The sequence below is a fragment of the Danio rerio genome, chromosome 16, assembly GCF_052040795.2.
Source record: "Danio rerio strain M-AB ecotype USA chromosome 16, GRCz13ab, whole genome shotgun sequence".
In the NCBI taxonomy this organism is placed as follows: domain Eukaryota; kingdom Metazoa; phylum Chordata; class Actinopteri; order Cypriniformes; family Danionidae; genus Danio; species Danio rerio.
This window is the reverse complement of record NC_141036.1, coordinates 38,789,784-38,813,215: the sequence shown is the minus strand read 5'-3', so window position 1 is coordinate 38,813,215 and position 23,432 is coordinate 38,789,784. Positions and strand designations below refer to the sequence as shown.

General features: G+C 34.6%; 1 protein-coding gene across 10 annotated transcripts in view; it reads left to right on the top strand.

The window, feature by feature from the left end:
• The window catches only part of phactr4b (phosphatase and actin regulator 4b), a 91,511-nt gene that overhangs the window by 2,751 nt on the left and 65,328 nt on the right, over positions 1-23,432 (top strand). For 6 of the 10 annotated variants that reach the window (XR_015510336.1, XM_087285403.1, XM_087285397.1 and 3 more), the window contains 2 exon segments: positions 15,839-15,951; positions 18,263-18,307. Coding sequence is in view for 9 of the 10 variants with exons in the window: in XM_087285403.1 (XP_087141529.1) it covers positions 18,295-18,307 (13 nt within the window). In the remaining variant the exon portion in view is untranslated. 10 annotated transcript variants of the gene reach the window in all.

The following is a 23,432-nucleotide window of genomic DNA, read 5'->3' as shown; positions in this document are numbered from 1 at the left end:
TTGGAAAATTACAATTATTAATAGTTCTTATAAAAGGTCCATTTTTTAAAATAGTCTACCAATAATTTAGGTGACTTGATTTTTTGCATTGAGATAACTTGCACTAAACCAAGGCTTTCATTTTATACCTATGTAAACTATATGTATAAAGCATATATGGAAAATACTATATGTAAAAAAAACTAAACTATTTTACTGTATGCTATACTTTTAAAAGTCAACATATGCACCTTGTTTGTCTCCTATCTTGCACAGCGCTCACATGAACAGCATGTAAGGCAGAGGAAGTAAAAGCACAGAACTTCTAGGTAAAATCAGATGCTCAGGACATAATCTTTCAATTAAAATGATGACTTCTATTACAAGTGTTGACAGAGGTTTGTTATAGAAGAATTACTGCGTAGCATTAATTAAATGCATATTTTCCATGAAGTGATTGATTTGAGGTAGCCTGTTCTGTATGCTGTTCTTCGCATGTTAAAATAAATCAGTATTTTAAAATGCAAAATTTAATGTGTCAGACTCAAAATAGACACATCAATTCATTTTTTTAATTAAATAAAAATGTAATATTAATCTGACCGCTTAACGATTAATAGTTGGTTAACCAGCGGCAGTTGTCAGTTGTGAAAATTATCCAAAATAAGCATCCCTAGGCAGTACAGAAGTACAATGTTGGAAAATAAACAAATGATTAAACCTAACCATTAGTGCAGTGTAAGAAGATCATGCAAAAACATGCAAGTGTAATCAAGTTCATAAAAATTAGCCACCAATTTGCCAAATAGCAAATGAGCTTTGAATTGCTGTGAAAGTGTTGTACTCTGTGCTGCTCTAAACCACTTAAACATCATCCAGTTCTGATTGAGTTACTTTGTGTCTAAGGATCCAGTTATCAGGGTTCAGTCACAAGATCTCTCTTCACTAGCGGGAAATGGAGAGTGCTTTTTCAGTAAAACAGAGTTTTAATGGGAAACGAGGATTGACTTCCATTCCTTGGAGCATGACCTGGTCAAGGTTGTATGTGCTGTTAGTTTCCCAAGCGATGAAGATGGAATGAGAGGAGGGCTGAAGTTTGGTTCGGACCAGTGTTTTGGGCTCCTTGGAAATTGGGCCACAGGTCCCTGGGGTGAGCAGAGCTTTTCTGGGGCAGGCGTGGCAATGACGTACAGGCGGTTCGGAATGGGAACGTACAGCACCGTCCAGTCATTCTGAAGGGAGCCGGGGGTGTGATATGCGGTCTGGAGGTTTGAAATGCAGGTCTGCCTTCATAGTTCCCTCAACGGAACTCTTCTGTTCTCAGGCCAAGAGAGGTAGGGCAACTTCTAGAGTGTTTTTCGAAATTAGAGGATGATTGTATTTGGGTTACATTTGGTAGTTTGGAAGTTTACCATATAGTCTGTCTTATACGCAGTTGGCTGAAGTTGGTGAAATCGAAACTCTCGGGTGAACTTCTTGCATGTAACGGTTTTTCTCTGTCTCGGTCCAAACCTAAAAACATGAGCGAGCCTCAACGCGCAGAGGTGGGATGCTATTTAAAGATCACACAAGCATACCAGCTGCTCCCATTTCCTTGCTAAGTAATTGAATCAGCGCATCCAGTTGAAGAACTCGTCCTTAGATTTGAAAGATCTGTTTATAGAAGAGGGCTCTACTTTCTGTCAGCCTTTTCTGTCATTTTTTTCCTTTGGTGTTTGGAGAATCAAACGTGTGGCACTCCATGTAGGACACTAAACCCACTTTTATGTGTGTTAAGCTATTCTTAGGCAGTCAAGTTGTAGGCCTAGTTTTATACATGAGAGGGTGGTGCTGTAGTGTCTCTTTTAACAATGTGCTTTTGGGGGGAAGAAATGTTTGAGTGTTCCATCTGCTTTGATGTAATTGCATTATAGTTCTGTAATTTTAGTTTTTATGTGACTTCAAAGGTTTTTAGATCGGTTGGATCAGTCAAGTCCAACAACTGACTAGTTGACCAGAGATCTTTATCCAAGTGACTTATTAAAATGTTTCACTTTTTTATCTATTTTTGTTGGTACATTTTTCGGATATTTCTTTGAATTTCACTTCGAACTGTTACTAAAAACACTTTAAAGCATCACTTCTTAAACAGTCATGTTATTTTTGGAACATGTCAGTGTTCTATTTTATGAAAATATAGTAAAAATGTCTTGTGCGATGTTTCAGTTTGCTGCTTTCAATCCTGCATGTTGAATTTTGAGTATGTATTGTCAAATGTATAACAGATTTTTATTGTGGTTCAGGTTTTATCAGAATTTGATGATGTCGCTTTACCGTTATCTTAAAGTTTCATTGCATAACTTTACATTGCATTAGATTGAAAATATTATAAATGTTTTCTTTTTAAAGTTCAAATAATCCTCTGTTTTGCATTCAGTTTGTCAGTAGAATTATGCAATTTCTGATTAATCCTCTCATGACCAGAATACTTTTATTTAAAATATCATATTTTGTTTTGGTGTGGGGCTGTGCGATTTAATTGAAATCTTATTGAAATTGTCATTTGGACATGCGTGACTTCTAAATAGCCTTACAGCTGGTTTTTCCTACAATGTGGTATTTGAACCAATCATGAAACAGCGCACCTAAACAGAGTGTGAGAACAGGAGGCTGAATAGCTTGCGTATGCAGGGATGATGAGTTCAGCACTGGAGGACTTGGGGCCAAAAAACTCAACATCTGGGGTATGGAATTAAGTTACTTTGGATAAAGGAAGACTGGTGTATGGCAGTGCCAGGTTATTTGTAAGTCATTCTTGGTGACCATTAACTGTTTTCTCAGAGGATGACAAGCTAACAAAACATTGCTGCAGTTCCGATACAAGTTTTGTGTATAGAAAGAATTAAAAAGCACTTGGAGTTGGGGTGTCTTGTGTTTGTCTGAGGTAACTGAAACTTGTATAGCCTATTCCATACAAAAAATAAAGCTGATTGGTCAATTTTTGTTTAGTCACTCACAGCGTGGCATTCTGAAATGTTAAATTTAAAGTTTGTCTAAAAAGAGATGTTTTATGGGTGCTCCAGGAATACAGCGTGCTGCTGTTAATGCACACAATCCACACGCTTCCATTTGAAATAACGAACTTGTGCGTGCAAAAAAGACATGATATGTGAACGGCCTATTTTACGGCAGTGTCACAAAGAGGTCTATGATCTATGCATGACAAAACAAATCTGCTCACATGCATACATACTCACACTTGTTTTGCCATACGTCTTTTCTAGAGACAATTTGTTACAGCTTTACTTGGTGATTTTTATTTTATTATACGTCTGTTTTAGAGACAAGTTACAGGTCTTTGTTGAAAATCAAATTGTTTTTCTTGTAAAATATGTTTCAGATTCACACTGTTAACACAGATTCAGTCTGTCTGTGACAAAATCGGAATTAAAATCGTAATCGCATTATTGTTCAAGAAAATCATGATAGTTTTCGCACAGCCCTATATTTAAGAGTCGTTTTTATGTTGATTTAAAAAAAAATCTTTAGTTTTTCTCTGCCCTACTTTGGACAAATGAAAGCTTGTTTGGATATTTTGTTTCTTGCTCAAGAGTATTTTTGTTCAAAGCTTTGGCCTTGGCATTCACATATAGAGGTTTCTAAAGGAGAGCGAGACGTCAGAGACTTGCAGTAGATGCACATCTGATATTTTTATCATGCAGATTATACCCTGTCTGTAGACTTATTCAACACTAAATGATGCTCACTGTTAAAAATGTGCAAAATTAAGTATCAAATAGGCATGGGGTGATACCCGGTTTAAAGGTTTTCATGGTTTGAAAAAAATCAAGGTTTTAAAGCCACAAAAAATTCTGTTATACCATTCCTAAGGTATATGTAAAGGTTTTTTTATGTATTTTTTATGTTTTGTAAAGAAATATGTGTTTTTTAAACTCATGAAGCTAGCAGAGGTCAATCATTTATTTTATTTTTAAAAAATGTGAAAGATAATTTTTTTTTTTAGCCTGACATGATATGCTCCAAAATATTATGAATGTGAATCGAAAATTGAAAATATGTCAGATGAAATACTGTGTATTGTGTTAAAGGGGGAAAAATGTGTTGTTTATACTAAGACATTTAAAAAGGACTTTAGAGCTGTAATCAATCACAATACTTTGAAACTATAAGACCGTGATATTTTTTTTCAGTTTAATCTTACTGTCATAAACTTATACCGGCCCATATTTAGTATCAAACCATTGCTTGATTGATAAGATTGTATTAGCTTTTAAACTGTATTCGTATAATTTTATTTAGCTTTTCTGTCATTTGTGGTTCAATGCTCTAACAGTCTGCTACCACACAGATTTTGTGGTGTGTAATTTACAGTACGAAGGATTTTAGTTCCCCAAGCTCACATCCTAAATGGTGCACGACGGAGGCTGAGGAGTTAAGCACCCAAAGAAGAAATAGGCCAGTTACATCCTTTTTTTCCACACTTCATGTCCTGAGGGAGGCTGCGTGTGCGCGTGTGTCAGGGATTAGCATGTGTTAGGTATCACTGAGTGTCAGGTTCGTGAGGTGACACTCTCTTTGCATCTGGGAATATGACAGCATGCTCACCCTCTATTTCCGACATGACTTTAGTCACTTTAATACACGCGTTCAATTCCTATTCGCAGGCATCTCATATCACGCATAAATGCTGCATGATGCATACATTGCCACCTTTTAAGGAAGTGCCCTGCATGCGTGTTGTTCTAGTTTACAGTAGTGTGACTCAGTGCCGCTGATGCTTCTGGGTTCCAGGGGTGTAAGAACGGGGTTTATCTGAGACACACACACATCTGCTCCCTGTTAAGGCACTGAAGTGTCTCCAATTCATTCTCTTTAGGCTCTTTTGCCCATCCAGCACAAATTCCTAAGCCGTTCTCCATGAGCATGAAGCCACAGCAGCATCGTTTCTTTATATTAAAGTATGTGAAACCGCACACTCTATTCAATGAGGAACCTTTCAAACTAGGACTGCACAATATATTGTTTCCGCATCGATATCACAATGTGATCATTCGCAATAGTTACATCGCAGGGTATGCAGTGTTGGGTCTGGATTATAGACTATCATTTGGATGTGATTTTCAGACCAGTGACATTGAGGATTTTAAAAGTATCTAGGCATGAGAAACAGTACCAAGACTATGCAGTATTATTTTACATTTCGTCACCTTAGAATTTTAAGGTTCCATCTGACATTTTTGTCAAAATTGAGTTATTGACATATTCTTATTAAATGACAACTTATTTACATTATGAGATGTTTTTTTATAAGTTGTTTACATTTTTAAGATTTTTTATTTAAAAACAAATGTTACACATGTACTGTTTGCTATGGAATACAAAAACCTTTAAAGTTCAATAACAAAAAATCATTCAGAACGCAGATAGAACCTTATAATTCCATGGTGACAATTTTAATTATTTAATTAGTGTACCTGAATACTGTTAGACTCATCAGAAAAACAATAAATATTGTTTTTCATCTCCATCTTTTCCTTTATTGTATTTATCTCTGCTTGTAGATTGTCTATTATGTTGTATGCAGATGCACTTCCCTACATAACATCCCAATCATTTAAAAAATACATTCTTTACAAATGATATTTAAGTCATCAGGTGAAATTGTATTCATATCACAATATATATCTCATAAAAACTAAATATCGCAATGTTACAGTAGATTTTTCCACTATTTTGCAGCCCTAATTTAAACATGCTACATGCTTCGTTAGACTGGAAGTTTAATTGAAGGAGTGGCATTCATCATTTGGAGTTTGTATTTTTTGAGAGTTATTGCTTATGGGTGGCTGTGTGTATATACTGTAATATGTTTTATTATGTTGTTGTTTTATTACAAATAATTCACATTTGTTGATTTGATTATTGCCTATTTAGAAGTTGAATATTCAATTGTGATTTGTGAATGGTTATTTTCACTGTTTTACATTTGGATGCACTTTAAATAAGGCTAGGTTATCGCAACATATAAAGATTGAAATGTACAAACTCAACTTTTCTTTAGATTAATGTACTAAACGTTTAACCAAATGATTTGTCCATATTATACCAAAAATAAAACAAAAAGGTAGAATGGACTTTTTAACGTAACATATATTAAATATTAAATATTTATTTATGCATGTTTGTATTAACATGATTGAAACAGAATATTTAATCATTAAAATGTAAAAAGTAAAACTTAGTTTATTCGTAAATGTTATCTCTTATTAATCATAACATGAAAGTAATTGTGTTTTTGTCTGATTGTAACTTGGGCTGCACAATATGTTGTTTCAGCATCGATATCGCAATGTGATCCGCTATAGTCACATCGCAATTAATGCAATGTTGAGTTTAAATTATAGTTGAACTGGAAACACACAATTGTATTTAATTACTGTATTTATACAGAATTTATACAATTGATTTACTTGTTTCTAGTCCAAATATCTACATTTCAAAGTGAAAACAAGATAATTTTACTTACCCCACTGGCAGATAGTTTTAAGGAAATATTCTTAATTTTGAAGGTGAAATTAAACGATATTTTCACTTGCTCTAAGAAGGTTTTGATAGACTAGAAACAAGACAAACCAAAGTAAGAAAATAACTTTTTTCATTGTGATTATTTATGTGTTATATACATTGCTGTAGCTGAAACATATTAGACTCATCAAAAAACTGCCAAATATCTTGTCTGCATATCACAATATTTATCTCAGAAAAAAAAATCTAAATATCAGATTTTATTCAATATCGTTTTGCTCTAATTGTAATGTTTTTGAATTGCTTGATTTAAAGCCAATCTCATGTAAATTCAGTTCTGACAGTTCAATCAAAAATGTTTTAAGGAATCAGTGTAAAAATATGCTGTTAGCTGCATGCTGTTATTTGTGTTCTGCACTGTTTTATTACTGCAGTAAAGACTCTATACTAAAGAATATCTATAATAAAGTAGTGTAATATTTAGTTTATCATGTAAAAATGCTAGTGTGTGTGTGTGTGTGTGTGTGTGTGTGTGTGTGTGTGTGTGTGTGTGTGTGTGTGTGTGTGTGTGTGTGTGTGTGTGTGTGTGTGTGTGTGTGTGTGTGTGTGTGTGTGGGTTTTATTTATTTTTAATTGCCATTGATGGTTCCATGAAGAAACCTCATAGCATCTATAGAATTATTTAATTTTACAAAATGTTCTTTAATGTTGAAAAAGGTTCAAATTGAGCAATAAATTGTTCTTGAAACTGTTGGCTGACAGGACACAAAAAGGCAAAATCCCTCTTTTGCAACCTTTAATTTTAAAGTGTACACCACTGTAATGGACTATTATTATGTTCTAAGCTAAACTAAGACCGTTTCTCCACCATGTTTTTATGGTTTAAAGGTGGTATAAAAACTCTTGAGGAAAATAATAGTAATTAAAATCATTAATTAGACTCAGCAAATGTAGAAACTTAGGCTTGTGGATCTAAAAGACTAGATTGTATCAGCGGCTAGACTATACGACCGCACGGCAGGATTGATTATTTGATGTATGCATAGCTCTGGTCAATATTACCCTGTGGTTTCAATACCACAGTCACAACACACTAACCGCTCTACCCGAAACAAGAATGTAAGGATTCAGAGACCAACAAACAATAAACCCACAGAGAGTTCCAGCACAATCCAAATTAAAGCTGCTTTCAGATCCTTATTGTGACATGCTTCAGCAGCACAAATGAACACAGCACAGCTATGAAACTATTAGATTTGTGAAGATCGATTTTAGTATTGTGAAAACGCTGCTTGATTCTTCTGACAGGATTGAAGTGGAGAGCAGGTTGCACAGTATTAGTATTCCAGCTGCCCGGTCACTGCACCGACGCAGTGGTTTCGCGTGTTGTTCTCAATGAGATTTGCATAAGGGACGGCGTGGGCTCCCTGCAGACCTGCTGCTTTTTATAGTGTGTCCACGTCTGCAACAATAATAGCAATACACCTTTATCTAAGAGTCTATATTTATTGTATTTGTCTCGCAGTTTCTGATCATAAAAGAACAGTGTGATCAAGAACAGCAGGGGTAGCTTTTACATAAAACCACAAATGTACATGTTAAAAGTACTTGTTAAAAAAGAAAACAAAAAAAGATGTGCGCTCCTATATTGATCATGTATAACAAAGATAATAGTGAATAAAATGTATTGCTTGGCAATAATTAATAGCATCTAAAATTACATTACATTAAAAGAATGCACCAATGTTATTGTCATTATTACTATTATTATTTGTCATTACTTTCGACCGATTAAGATACCGGTCAAAAAATTACAATATGACATATTTTGAAATGCACTTACACCCTACTTTATTAGGTACACCTTTCCAACTGCTCGGTAATGCACATTTCAGAATGGTTCGAACTGATAGAAAGGCAACAGTAACTCAAATAACCACTTGTTACAACCGAGGCATGCAGAAGAGCATCTCTGAATGCACAACACGTCAAACCTTGAGGCAGATGGGCTACAGCAGCAGAAGACCACACCTAGTACCACTACTGTTAGTTAAGAACTGGAAACTGAGGCTACAAATCACACAGGCCCACCAAAATTGGACAATAGAAGATTGGAAAAATGTTGCCTGGTTGATAAGTCTTGATTTTGGCTGCGACATTCAGATGATAGGGTCAGAATTTGGTGTGAACAACATGAAAGCATGGATTCATCCTGCCTTGTATCAATGGTTCAGACTGGTAGTGGTGGTGTAATGGTGTGGGAATAATTTTTTTGGGCCCATTAGTACCAATTGAGCACTGTGTCAATGTCACAAACTACCTGAGTGTTGTTGCTGACCATGTCCATCTCTTTATGACCACATTGTACCCATTTTCTGATGGCTACTTACAGCAGGATAACGCGGCACGTCATAAAGCGCAAATCATCTTAGACTGTTTTTTTTTTACTTGACAATGAGTTCACTGTATTCAAATGGCCTCCACAGTTCCCAGATTCAATCCAATAGAGCACCTTTGGGATGTGGTGGAATGAGAGATTCGCATTATGAATGTGCAGCCGACAAATCTGGAGCAACTGGGTGATGCTATCATGTCAATATTGACCAAAATCTCTGAGCGGTATTTCCAGTACCTTGTTGAATCTATGCCACAAAGGACTAAGGCAGTTCTGAAGACAAAAGGGAGTCCAACCCGGTACCAGTAAGGTGTACCTAATAAACTGGCCAGATGTGTATATGAAATATTTTTTTAACAACAGTAATTTTTATGTAACACCATAATTATATAGAACATGTTTATTTAATGAACTTATAACAAATAAAGCCAGTGCTGTTGCTTATGTAAATCATACATTTTGCTGTTCCAGAAAAGTATTGACTCACTAAAGTGCAGTCGGTTTCTTTTATCCAATTGGTTTTATGCCAGTACTTGACATTTTGTACATAATAAATGCAGGTCAGATATGTTGTACAAATTATACAATGCCTTTTTCAAGAATTTAATAACTTTCTAAATAATATTTAAAAAAATCTACTATATAATTACCAAACCACTGATATTGTCTTTTTTCATATTAATAACTAATAATATGCCAATATCTTTAAATTAATCCAGTATTAGCCATTAGATAGGTTCTTCCCTAATTTACCTAATGTATGTTTTTGTGCTTGGTATAATTATATATATAACACATGCATATTTTTGCAAAGTATGCTCTATGTTAAAAATATCTTTATTTAGAATTTAAGTAAATTTATAATTAAATGCAAAATAATATGTGAATATAATACAAAATTTATACAAATGAAAATGTTTTATGTATGTGTATTTAAGCAAATTAAATATATGTATATATATATATATATATATATATATATATATATATATATATATAGAGAGAGAGAGAGAGAGAGAGAGAGAGATCACACAGACATATATAATATAAACTTTCAATATGATTCAAAATACTTTTTATATTAACCTTATAACTGCAATATAATGGGTAGTTTTTCTGTAAAACCCCTACTGGACATGAAAAACCTCTTCATAAATGAAAACAAACATGCATTTTGAGGCTTTGTGCTTGCATGTTCTCTTTAATTTGATCTTTCCCGAGAGTGTGAGCTTTAAGCTTGATCTTACAGTTCTTGAGGAAGCCACAAACACAAATGGCCATGGTTTTAGGATTATTTTGGTGTCTGAAACCTCAAAAATGTGAGAATGCTGAGGATAATAGTTGTAACTGAAATCGGCTGCTTTAGGGATGCTAGTCTGGTGTTTGCTGCATTCATGCCTGTTTAATGGACAGATGCAGATTGTGTGAAGCTCAGCGGACTATCATTGTTCATAAAGCAGGAGCAACATCTACTAAACTCAAAATGCTACAATATGCAGTTGAAGTCAGATTTATTAGCCCCCCTGAATTATTAGCCCCCCTCTTTATTTTCTTCCCCAATTTCTGTTTAACGGAGAGATTTTCCCAACACGTTTCCAAACATAAAAGTGTTAATACCTCATTTCTAATAGCAGGTGGTGCAGTAGGTAGTGCTCTCGCCTCACAGCAAGAAGGTAGCTGGTTCGAGCCTTGGCTGGGTCAGTTGGCGTTTTTGTGTGGAGTTTGCATGTTCTCCCCGCATTTGCGTGGGTTTCCTTCGGGTGCTCTGGTTTCCTCCACTGTCCAAAGACATGCTGTAGAGGTGAATTAGGTAAGCTATAATTTCGGTAGTGTATGAGTGTGTATGGATGTATTCTGGAGATGGGTTGCAGCAGGAAGGGCATCCGCTGCATAAAACGTGTGCTGGTTTAGTTGGCGGTTCATTCCACTGTGGCGACCCTGGATTAATTAATGGACTAAGCTATAAAGAAAATGTATGAATGAAAGAAATTTCTCATAGCTGATTTATTTTATCTTTGTCATGATGACAGTAAATAATATTTGACTAGATACTTTTCAAGGTACTTCTATACAGCTTAAAGTGATATTTAAAGACTTAGCTAGGTTAACTTGGCAGGTTAGGGTAATTAGACAAGTTATTGTATAATGATGGTTTGTTCTGTCGACTAAAAAAAAATTGCTTAAAGGGGCTAATAATTTTGTCCTTAAAATGGTGTTAAAAAAATTAATAACTGCTTTTATTCCAGCCAAAATAAATCAAATAAGACTTTCTTCAGGAGAAAAAATATTACTCTGACTTCAATTGTACATATTTGCTTTATATCTGCAATATGGTTAAAAAGGATTAAAAGAGTGTAGGTTTAGAATGTGTTCCGTTTACTTCCTTGTATTCTTTTTTGTTTTCTTAAATGTTTAGCATAATTAACTTAACACACTCACTAATATGTCATTGAGTCTACTATTAATTTAGTTTCCTGAAAAATCTTTTCAGGCATATTTAGAACAAAAAAAACATTTAATTACATAAGAGGTTCTTAAGGATAACAGTGTAGCTTGGAAATACAAGTTTATTTATTTAATTAACTTATTGCCACTATTTTTCAGACCACAAGGTTTTTACCTATTCTTTTTCAGCAAACTATTTGTAAATTTTTTTTAATGAAGTACAAGTTAGTTTAGGTTAAAAATTGTGGAATTTGTGGTATTTTGTTGTTTTGGTTACTACTATTTTCAAAAATCTAAATGCTAAAAAATTATGGTAAAAGAAAAACAGAAAACTTAGCTATTTAATATTATCATAATATTTCACAATAAAATGTCAAAATCCCTAAAAGTGTTTTATTCCCAAAAATCCACAGAATATTTTGCATATTAAGCAAAATCTGGTAAAAATAGGTAATAATTAACAATAAAACACACTTTCAGAAATAAAGGTACAGGAGCTGTCACTGGGGAAGAACCTTTTCAAAAGGCCACAGCCATTTTACCCAGCATCCCAAGACTCGTCAGCGATACCAAGCCGACCAGTCACTGAGCTTGCGCGTATAAATCAACCTTAAGAAGGGCTGAGCCTGGTACCTGGATAAGAGACCACATGGAAAAACTAGGTTGATGTTGGAAGTGTTGATAGTGAGGTCAGCAGGTGACACTGTGCGAGTCCTAATGCCCCAGTAAAGTAAAGGGGACACAATTCTGTCAGTGGGTGCCGTCATTCAGATGAGATAGTAAACCGAGGTTCTGACTGTGGTCATTAAAAATCCCATGGCACTTCTCGTAAAAAGTAGGATGTGTTCCCGGTGTCCTGGCCAAATTCCCTCTCGGCTCTTAGCCATCACGGCCTCCTGATCATCCCCATCCACTGAATTGGCTGTATCACTGTCGCTCCACTCCACCAATAGCTGGTGTTTGGTGAGTGCACTGGCGCCGTTGTCCTGTGGCTGCCGTGGCATCATCCAAACGGATGCTGCACACTGGTGGTGGTGTAGGGAGACCCCCCCTTATGATTGTAAAAAGATAGCCTACATATTTGTACCCAAACTCCACAGTGGTGGTACCTCAAAGGTGCATATTAGTGCCCAAATTTACCCAAGTACCTCTGAGATACCATTATGGACCCTTTAGGTACAAATATGTACTTTTTAAAAGGGCACTGCCCTAGTGACAACTCCTGTAGCTTTTTCTAAGAGTGTATTGTCACAAAGAGCATCATTCTGTTGATTAGAATGTCAGAAAGCTAAATCATATTTATCTAAATATGTCATAAAGTCAGTTAGTGTGCTGTAAAAATAGTCCAACTAACTTTGAACAGCTTCAAGTTAGCAATCAGGCAGGATTAGGAACCGGTGTGTGTGTGTGCAGTGCATGACTGGAAGTTGTAGTCCATATAATAGCTGATTTTTAGTTCTATGACGATATATTTACACTAAAATGATGTCTCGAAGCGATGCAGAGTTATAATATCCATGCTTAATCAACCATGAAAGAAATTCCCCATCAAAACACACCACACTCTTCTCTATACAAGCCATACTTATACTGCCTATTCTATTGTCTCTGTCTGTTTTTTTTTTTTGTCAACCTTTAATAAAAAAATTTTTTACAAGACATATCACACAAAACTCATCCACTGAGCTCAGGTAAATGCAGTGTCTTCTTATCTCTCATTGGGACGAAGCAGAAGTGGAAGTTTAGTGAGGCTGAGGTCTGTCTGTGCTCTGGTTGAATCGATCGATGCCCCAGGAGATATTCATTAGCATTTCTCTCTCCTCCATTCATCCATCCTCCACTTCTACTGACAGTCCATTACAGCCTGATGTGTCCTGTCTGTTTTTTGTATCCCTCTGTTAGCTCTCTTCGCTCATTTTATTTGCCTGTGTTATCAATCCTCTCCATCTATGCCTTTCAGATAATTGCCAATCTTCTATTTGAGGTCATTTCTTGTGCTCTTCTTCTCGTAATTTAGCTTTTTTTAGGCTCGCTGGTGATGTTTTAAACAAATGGCTGTTTTTTTTTTTTTTGTCACATTAGATGTCATGGTTTCCGCTACATTCATTCTTCCATGGCTGGGCACCACGCCTAAATTTGTCCCGCCACAGCTACACTACAGCTTCTTATTCAAAACATTGTCGTGTTTCCTTAATAGCGGGTGATAATTGCACCAAAACGTATTAAAAGTTAAGTAAATTATAACAGAGCAAGTTTTTCTGTAACCGTAGTAGTGCTGTGCGCTGTTTGTTTAACTCTTTAAGGTTACGTACCGACTGACTGACAGGTGTGTGATGCGTAAGGCCAGCAAACACGACGTGTAGCCGTTTCACCTTACTTCAGGACGCATTAATGTCGCTCTGTACAGTAGGTCTATTTAAGACATTCACAAACATTCCTAGCAAATCTAATAAATGTTAGGGACATAGTTACATAAATGCACTAAATCGCACTTCAGCAGTGTTTATTTGAGAGTGCGCAGGAAGTTTTGTGCACGAGCAGAGAAAATCGGCGGGCAAGCACAGAGATTCGCATGCTGTAGGCTATTACATAAACGCAATCTCGAATTGTAATACTGCACTCATGACATTTGTCATCGAAATAACGCCACAGGTAGTTGGTAAATCTGTGTAAAAAAAGGCCTGCTGCCACAGCTGTAAAAAATCCTAGAGGAAACACTGGATGTGCAATAAAGTGTGACATCTGTTTTTCAGGTCAAATATGGATGTTTTCTTTTTTCCTTTCTTTGTTCTAGAAATTCCCATGATTTATCATCAACTTAATGATTTGTCAGTAAACATAATATAATATGTGTGTCGTATGGAAATTAATCGTTGCATGACAGGATGTCTAAATGCAATCATCCCTCAACCAAACGTAAATGTTTTTACTGTAAATTTACTTGATTGATCATTTAGATTGATTTAAATTCTTTATGACTAGTATTTAACATGTCAGTAGCAGACTTACTAACGTACTATTTTGGATATTAATAAAAATCTTGAAATTTTGAATTTTCTGCAAAATGTTCTATCAAAAGCACACACAAATTAAATTATTCTGGTGACTGATTACCAAAATAAAATAGCGTCAAATTAAGAATATTTTTCCAAGTATCTAATACATATGTATCACATAAATGTCTACCAACAAAATTTGTTTAATAGCCAAAAATACTTTGTACCAGTCACAATTATTATTTTCCTTTCATTTCAAAAATCATTGGAATATTTCATGAAGACATTTGTCATGATCACCAGTGATCCAGCCTGTGCAGATTTTGCTTTAGAACTACACACAGTATCGCATAGAACTACATATTCGCTATTATATGGACTACAAGATCCAGTCATGCACTGCACAAACACACACCGGTTCCTAATCCTGGCTGATTGCTAACTTTCACAGCTGAAGCTGCTCAAAGACTGATTAGTTGGACTATTTATACAACACACTAAGACACAGACTTTGCTGAGTCTTGTTATACTGAACTGTGAACATTACGATGCGCTTGCCTGCCTTTTGAGCATCTGCCTGTTTATTGACCATGACTCTGGATTGCTTGTGTACATCTGTTTGCTCCTGTGTTGACTGTTCCTTGCTTGACCATTCTCTGCATAATAAACCTTGATCTGCACTCTTCTTTGTCAGCGCGCCGCTTCACATTACAGCATTAAGTACATTTCCTAGCATATATATATATATATATATATATATATATATATATATATATATATATATATATATATATATATATATATATATATATATATATATATATATATATATATATATATATATATATATATATAATCAAAACTTTTTTTTTCATTAGTATTATTATACATTACTAAGAACTTAATCTGGATCAATTGAAAGGGATTTTTCTTGATATTTTTTTGTAGCTCTCTGATTCTAGATTTTCAAGTAGCTGTATCTCAGCCAAACATTGTCAAATTCTAACAAACCATGCATTCCAAATGATTCATACATCTTTATTTTATTTTGACAATAAAAAATGGAACAATGTATGTTAATGATGACTGTGTTTAACTAGCAATTGATATGATGTATTGATTTATATGTTTAACAACAATATATTGATCATGGATTAATCCTTGATATGCCTAATGTTGGATGAAGTTCTTACTACTTAAAGGAACCAAAACTCTGAAAATTCTGTCATTATTTACTCACCCTTTACTTGTTCCAAACTGGTCTGTTTTTTTCTTCAGTTGAACACAACTGTTTGTGTTCAACAGAAAGACAGTTATACAGATTTGAAGTATGAATAAATATTGAAAGTTTACACTTGAAGTATTATTCATAGATTTTCAAGGCTGATGAGGATGATACTGTTTACTGATTTCCCCTGAACCTGTGATAACTGTGATGTGAACCTGTGAACCTGTGATGTTTGTCCTTTGGTAAAGTGAGTATTTTTCTGTATTACAGGAGACCCCTGGAGATGAGCGAATACACATGGTCTGCTGCCCTGAACCCACTGATATAGACGGACAGAGGCACTACAGACGACCACCCTTACAACGCCAATGACCTTCACCAGTGTACGTCTGCCATTCATTCTCAACAGATTTATTTTTAAAGGTGTCTTTGATTATCCTTCTTGAGTCCATAAAAGGACTCGCACGAATCAAGATCTTTGAGATTTTATTCATTTATTTATTCCTTTTATTTTTTTATTTATTGATTGATTTATTTTTCTTCTATTAATGATTTTCACTCTGGGAAGGTCCTTGTTTATAGGCTGCTTATATTTTCATTAAGAAAGATTTTACTGTCAAAATGTTCTAAATGTATATATAAATATGTAATATTCTAAATATGTAATAAATGTAAGTTGGCCTAAAAGCTGTCTTTTTTGTGTCGTAGTATAATTGTTTTGTGTGATTTGTGTTTTTGTCATTTGTCTCATGATCAGCCTGTATTTAATTTTCAATCATTTAGTATAAATTACGTTTTTTTTTTTTATAATGATTATACCTATAATGATTTGCATAAATATTTAGAGAATATGCAAAAAATATATTCTATACATTTATCCCATTAGTCAAAAAATAATTATTTTTGCATTTTTTTATTTTTATATCGTTTTTAGATTATACAATAATTTAAAATTCTTTTTTTAATACTTTTTGTTTTAATTGTTTGTTTTTCTATTTACATACTATTTAGCATATAATAGAGTACAGTGCATCTGGAAAGTATTTAGAGTATTTATAGTCTCTGTACATTGCTGCACTCTATCTTGACTTGTCTTCCAGTTCCTGCTGCTGAAAATCATCCCCACAGCATGATGCTGCCACCACTATGCTTCACTGTAGGGATTCCAAACATCTTCCACTTGTGGATTATGGAGGCCACTGTGCTCATTGGAATTTTCGTAGCAGCAGAAATTTTTCTGTAACCTTCGCCAGCCTTTTGCCTTGATACAATCCTATTTCGGAGGTCTAGAGAATATTAATTTGCCTTCATGCTGGGTTTGTGCTTTGACATGCACTGTCAACCCTTGGACCTTATATATACAGGTGTATGCCTTTTCAAATCACCTGCATTTACCACAGGTGAACTCCAATTAAGCTGCTGAAACATCTCAAGAATGATCAGTGGAAACAGAATGTATGTAGAGCTTTATGGCAGAGGCTGTGAATACTTATGTACATCTGATTTTTCAGTTTTTTTATTTTTAAGAAATTTGGAACAATTTTAAAAAATCTTTTTTTTTCACATTGTTATTATGTGGTATTGTGTGCATGATGTTGAGGAAATAAATGAATTTAATCCATTTTTAGAATGAGGCTATAACATAAAAACTGTGGGAAAAGTATGTGAAAAAATTTTCCGGATGCACTGCATATTACTTTAAAAAATTACTGTTTAATTTAATTGTTTAATTGTCTGACCATACAAGATTTGATTTGTACTTTTACCTTAAGTAGAACAGTAAAAAAGTGTTCAGGTGCAAAATCATATACAGGTCTGATAACGGCTGAAATGTCACATATTTGAAACAATATGGTTAGATTTAAGAGTAGATGTTGCACCTTTTATAATTGACATTGTTTCATTAAAGAGCCCATATTATACATGAAATAGGGTCATATTTTGGTTGTAAGAGTCTCCAACAACAGTCTAATATGCATGCAAGGTCAAAAAACACTTTCATGGTCTTATAATCTGCATTTATTTTGTCCTAATTATCCCAGCGACTCCCATATGAATCGTCCAGCGATTCATTTGTTGCCAAACCCCTCCTTAGCGCGAAGTTAATCTGCGCTGAATGGACCGATGACAGTCTGTCCAATGATTGGTTGATGCTGACTGCCTTCAGCGCAAGACAGAGTGAAATGCCCAGCAGCTAATCAACATTATAAACATAGTCACAGTGCATACATGCTCGATAGTGTAAGGCGTGGATTTTAGCTGCCAGTGGGTGAATGTAAATACAGACGATGGACTTGACACACACACACACACACACACACACACACAGGCTGGGGTTCTATGTTAGAGGGCGGGGCCGCAGGTTACAAATCTCTCGGGTTTGCGGGTGCAACTTCTTGGTTTCGTTATTACGTCATGGCGAAACACCTAATGACTAGTTATCAAGACGACTCGTTTGAAGCACTATGAGTCGACTCTTTTATAGATGAATCAACAGTTTAAAACACTATACACTTCACTTCACTTAGAGCTGTGTTACACACTACATGGAAGGGCATTTTCAAAAACCCATAATATGGGCTCTTTAAATCATTCTTATTGTCATATTATCTATTTATAACAATTAGCAATGAGTGCTACTTTTAATGAACGGAGAGCTTATTTAATTATCGGTTTGTTTTGCTTTAATTACAGGATCCATTTGTTGTTGTGTCTCAGATTCTGTAATGGAAAATCGAGGTGAGTGTTTTGCCTTATTTTGCTCGGTTTTGACACTAATGATGCTGAATAATTTCGAGGAAACCTTTCCATTTTTAAATGGCACTTATTAAGGCTGCGTCTGCTACATTTACATTATTAATTTAGAAGACACTTCTATTTAAACTGACTTAATGACATATTCACCCCCAGAGAGGCAAATAAACATGAGAAGTGCTAGTTATACAGAGTTTCAGACATCTTTTAGATTAGTTTAAGCAAGATTTAAAGAATTACAGGAATGCAGTACTCACAGATGACATGAGTCTTATTATCTTGCTTTGGTTTCAAAATGATCTCTACTGATATATACTGATATATAAACATCTTTTGGTTCTGTATGCATCAGATGGTTAAACAAATGTCATTGTTTCCAAATACCTTCATTTTCACAGTCCACAGTACAATGAGAATATGCCTTTTTTCCCTCTTGGTAGAATGTCTTTAAAAAGCTAAACAAAAAGAGCTTCTGATGATGTAGGGATAAAACAGAGAGAAAAAGATTCCTTTAGGCCAGAAACTAATATGGCAGTTTTTTGGTGTATTTTTAACTAGGGATGTGTGGGTCTAGTCAACTTAATGGTACTACTATTTAACACTGAAAGGAATAGTCAATTTAAGATTTTAAAAATAAATTAAATCATTCAGATCACTTATCAAAAATTACATAAAGGATGAGTAAGGAGTTCTAAAGGATCTACAGTTGAAGTCAGAATTATGAAGTTGAAGCCCCTGAATGATTTGCTTTATTTTATTTCAACTTGTTTATTTTTTTCTCCAATTTCTGTTTAACAGAGTGAAGATTTTTTTTTTCAACACATTTCTAAACATAATAGTTTTAATAACTGATTTATTTTTATCTTTGCCATGATGACAGTAAATAATATTTTACTTGATATTTTTCAAGACGCTTCTACACAGCTTAAAGTGATATTTTAAGGCTTAAATAAGTTAATTAGGTTAACTAGGCAGTTTAGGATAATTAGGCAAGTTATTTTATAACGATGGTTTGTTCTGTAGACAATTGAAAAAAAAAATAGCTTAAAGGGGCTAATGATATTGACCTTTTAAAATGTTTTGTAAAAAATTTAAAACTACATTTATTCTAGCCGGGGAAAAAAAACATAAGACTTTCTCCAGAAGAAAAAATATTATCAAACATACTGTGAAAAATTTTATTGGTCTGTTAAACATAATTTGGGAAATATTTAAAAAAATAAAAAATAAATTCAATGGGGGACTAATAATTCTGACTTAAATGGTATTTCTCCAAATGAAGACCCACTTTGGTGATAACACGTGATGTCCAGGTGCTTTCCAAAATTTATTGGCTTAAATATTGATATTTCTGCATGCTGGTGACTTCAGTTTCTTCCAAGCGTGTTGTTTGAAGGTTAGGGATGCCTATTGTTTTTGACTTGTGGGTGTAATGTTAGCTAACTTTACTTAAAGTTGAAGAATTCGGTCAGGCCCAGATGTTTTGATTAAATAAGCTATATATATTGGCTGATGTTTCATGCATACTGTTCCTGTTACACTGTTTTTAACAGCCACTTAAAATAAAGTAATAATAAAAGACCAAAGTCTAGGGTATTTGTGACCAGTTTTTAGCTGAATTTATTGAGGGATTTAACAGTACGTAATAGATTAAGTATATTTTAGGTGTATAAAGTTATTTTTTTTTTAACTTTTAGAATAGTCTACTAAAAGCTTCTGTTTAAAAACATTTAAATCAGTCAGTGCACATTCCTAAACTTGAATGTGTTTGTTATAATCTTCTAATATCGTTTGTTATCATATACTATTAAAAATGAAAACAAAAGCAGTTAAAGATTGTTGTTGTTTTTTTTTTGTTATTTTTTTTTTTGTGTTCATTTTTTATTGCCGTCACAGTTTGAGTTGCACAGACCCATGAATGAATGCTCAAACCAATATGAATGCATGGACCTAATATGCTGCTACACATGCATCTTCTTTTTAACCGTTCCCATTAAATTAGCACATAACTGACTGTTTGAGTTGCCAAGATGAATATGTTGTCATAATTTATCATATGTTTAGTGTATTTGCCCATTCAAGCCCTAGAAGAATTAAAATTACATGCAACATGGAAGTCATTTTACGTCATTTTACATATGAATGGTTTAAAATTAAATCACTTTCATGACAATACAGATGATTATTAAACTTTGCTTTTTATCCAACTGTGATTTGTTACAACATAATTTGTGATTGTCTGTGTGCACAGTTTATTGAGGAACTACCATAAATGGGATTCTTTCAGAAGTAATTGTGTAAGGCTTCCTGTTCGCCAATAGAATGCTGGTTAAAAGCTCTGTGTCGCCCTCTAAGAAAGGATATGAAGGTGGTTCCTTGAACAGATCTGAAGGCTGTTTTCCAGGTCATGTCGGGTTTTGGGTCTGGGCAGAACCAAAGAGCTGATTCTGTTCTGTCTCTTTGGAAAGATGCCCAGTGTAGGTGCTGTAACTGGGACAGAGAAAAGCAGGGCTTCAGTTCAATTCTGTGAGTCATTTTTCAATACATGTGTTCTTACTGTGATGCTGAACTCAGAACGCTTGCAAAGATATCCAAGATTTTGGAATGCTTTAAGTTGAGAGAGGAGTAGGTCAGAGTTCCTTTTCTGATTGTTTTCTGTTCAACTTGGATGTAGAAATTTTATGTAACATGTTGGAACCATGTAGCACAAAGCTATTTTCGCTTGGGTTTTCGCCATTGCCATCTTTATTGCTTTTGTTTCTATTTTGTCTAAGTTATATCATTTCGGTTTTCCCCTTTTGCTGCTTTGCCCCCAATTTAGCAGTATTGTTACATGGTTTGGGGATTTCAGAGTTGCTGCACCACAGAAAGAAAGAATTGTTTGTTCTTGGTTCTCCTCAAACATTTGAAGGACGTGTTCAGCTTAAGGAGCCTAATATCATTACAGCATAAGCCAGTTCTATTCTAATGCCCTATTCTGCTTCATGTTCCCATCTACTGTACAAACTTCGGGTTGCATCAGATAGTCGTCACTTTAGGTTGTATCGATCAAACATTTTAGATTTTTAGTGTTTTTTATTTTATTTTTTGAAAGTCTCTCATACTCACCAGGGCTGCATATTATTTGATTAATATTTGCGGTAAAATTTTCATTGCAATTGAAAACAGCAGTTTTGTATAATCGTCATTGCTCTGATTAATGCTGAAAATGCTTCTATTGATTTCTGAGGAAATCCTGATATGTAGTGTTTTGATGTATAAAATATTTAAATATTTGTAACATTACATATATTTTTATTTTTTATTTACTTTACGTTTTACTTTACGTTTTTGCCCTAACAATAAAGTTATTGACCCAATATATTTTGGAAGTGCAGTGGGTAGCGCTGTTGCCTCCACAGCAAGAAGCTATAGCTGGTTTTAGCCCCGGTTGGGTCAGCTGGCATTTCTGTGTGGAGTTTGCATGTTCTTACCTGTGTTCGCATGGGTTTTCTCCAGTTTTCCCCCCAGTCCAAAGACATGCGGTATAGATAAATTGAATAAGCTAAATTGGCTGTATGTATGTGTTTGAATGCAAGTGTGTATGGTGTTTCCCAGTGCTGGGTTGTGGCTGAAAAGACATCCGCTGCGTAAAACATATGCTGGATAAGTTGGTGGTTCATTCCGCTGTGGTGACCCATGATTAATAAATGGACTAACCTGAAACGTAAATGAATGATTGAAGTTACGGATTATTTCGGGGATGCACAGTGTGTTGTCTTGCGTATAATTGTCAGCCGCTAAACCTTATCTTTATTGTTATCGTGATTAGACTTATATTAAAAATTAATATTTTTATTATTTTTCGGGAACTATGCTTTATGTACTATAAATGCAAAACTGGCTAGTGTGCTGTTGTTTTTATTCAGTTGAAGTGGAGTTTTTTTTTAAACATTTGTCTTCCTATAGTTTATGAATTATTAAACAAAGCTGGCATATGAAAAAAAATACAATGGTTCTAGTGAATGTTTTGACAGCAAGGATGCTAATGAGGGTTTTCTTAAATGTGTTGAATGTGTTTTTCTAATACGTTTAAAATAATCAGTTTTGTAATGAGAGCATTAAGCAAACTTTAATTAGTTTCACCGAACTGTACATGCAGGATTTTATTGCTGTTATTCCATTTATGAAGGTTCAGTAATGCATGCTTAAAGTCTTGAACATATGGAAATGCAAGAAAAAAAATCAGTTAATTAAAACATTATTCCAGTAAATAAAAAAAAAGGTGAATCACATTATCTTTTTGCATCGTCTGCTGTGTTTGAAGGCTAGATTGGGCTGATTGATCATACATAGGCATTGATGTTGAGCAGAGATCTGGAGCGTTGTTGATCACAGGATGGATCTGAAGCATGGCTGATGCTTCTCATCTAATTTAAAGGAAGCTTTTATACATGCGTCAGTGCAGTTTTGGGGTTTGGGACAGAACTGCCGTGGAATGAGAAGTTGTGTCAGACTGTAGGAAATGGGATTATAGTGCAATCTGCTGTAGTTAAGTTACACAAGCTACACACTTCCACATTCCCGTTCTCTGCTAATGTACTCTGCCGGATAAAATTGCATTCTTGAAATTCCTGTGGATGAAGATTTGCTAAAGTATATTACCCTCTGCTTCGTGCAGAGGGCAGGAGTCCAGATCTGCTGATCACTGAGTGTTTTTGGATAGACTGAATGGTTAACTTAAAGGAATGGGTTTTCTTTGGGGAACGTCTTTGTTTCTTATGCATCTTAAAAGGAAAAAAAAAGTTTTCATCCTTCATGTTGTTCCAAACCCGTCTGCTTTTGTTCTCTGTGGAAAACAAAAAAATAAATGTTTTAAACTCTGCTTCATGTAAGGGTCTGTGATAAGACTTATTTAATTCATATTTATCCCAAATTATTCACAAATAATTGTCCCCTCTAATGGGCTGTTACCATTTTGTTAAATTTTTTGTAAACACTTTATTTTGATGGTCTATTTGAGTATTAGTAGACTGTCTGCTTAACATCTGTTGAGTTCTCCTTTAACAGACTGACTATATGGGCGCACTCACATTAGGTACAATTGCTTTGAGCCGTACCAAAGAGCGAT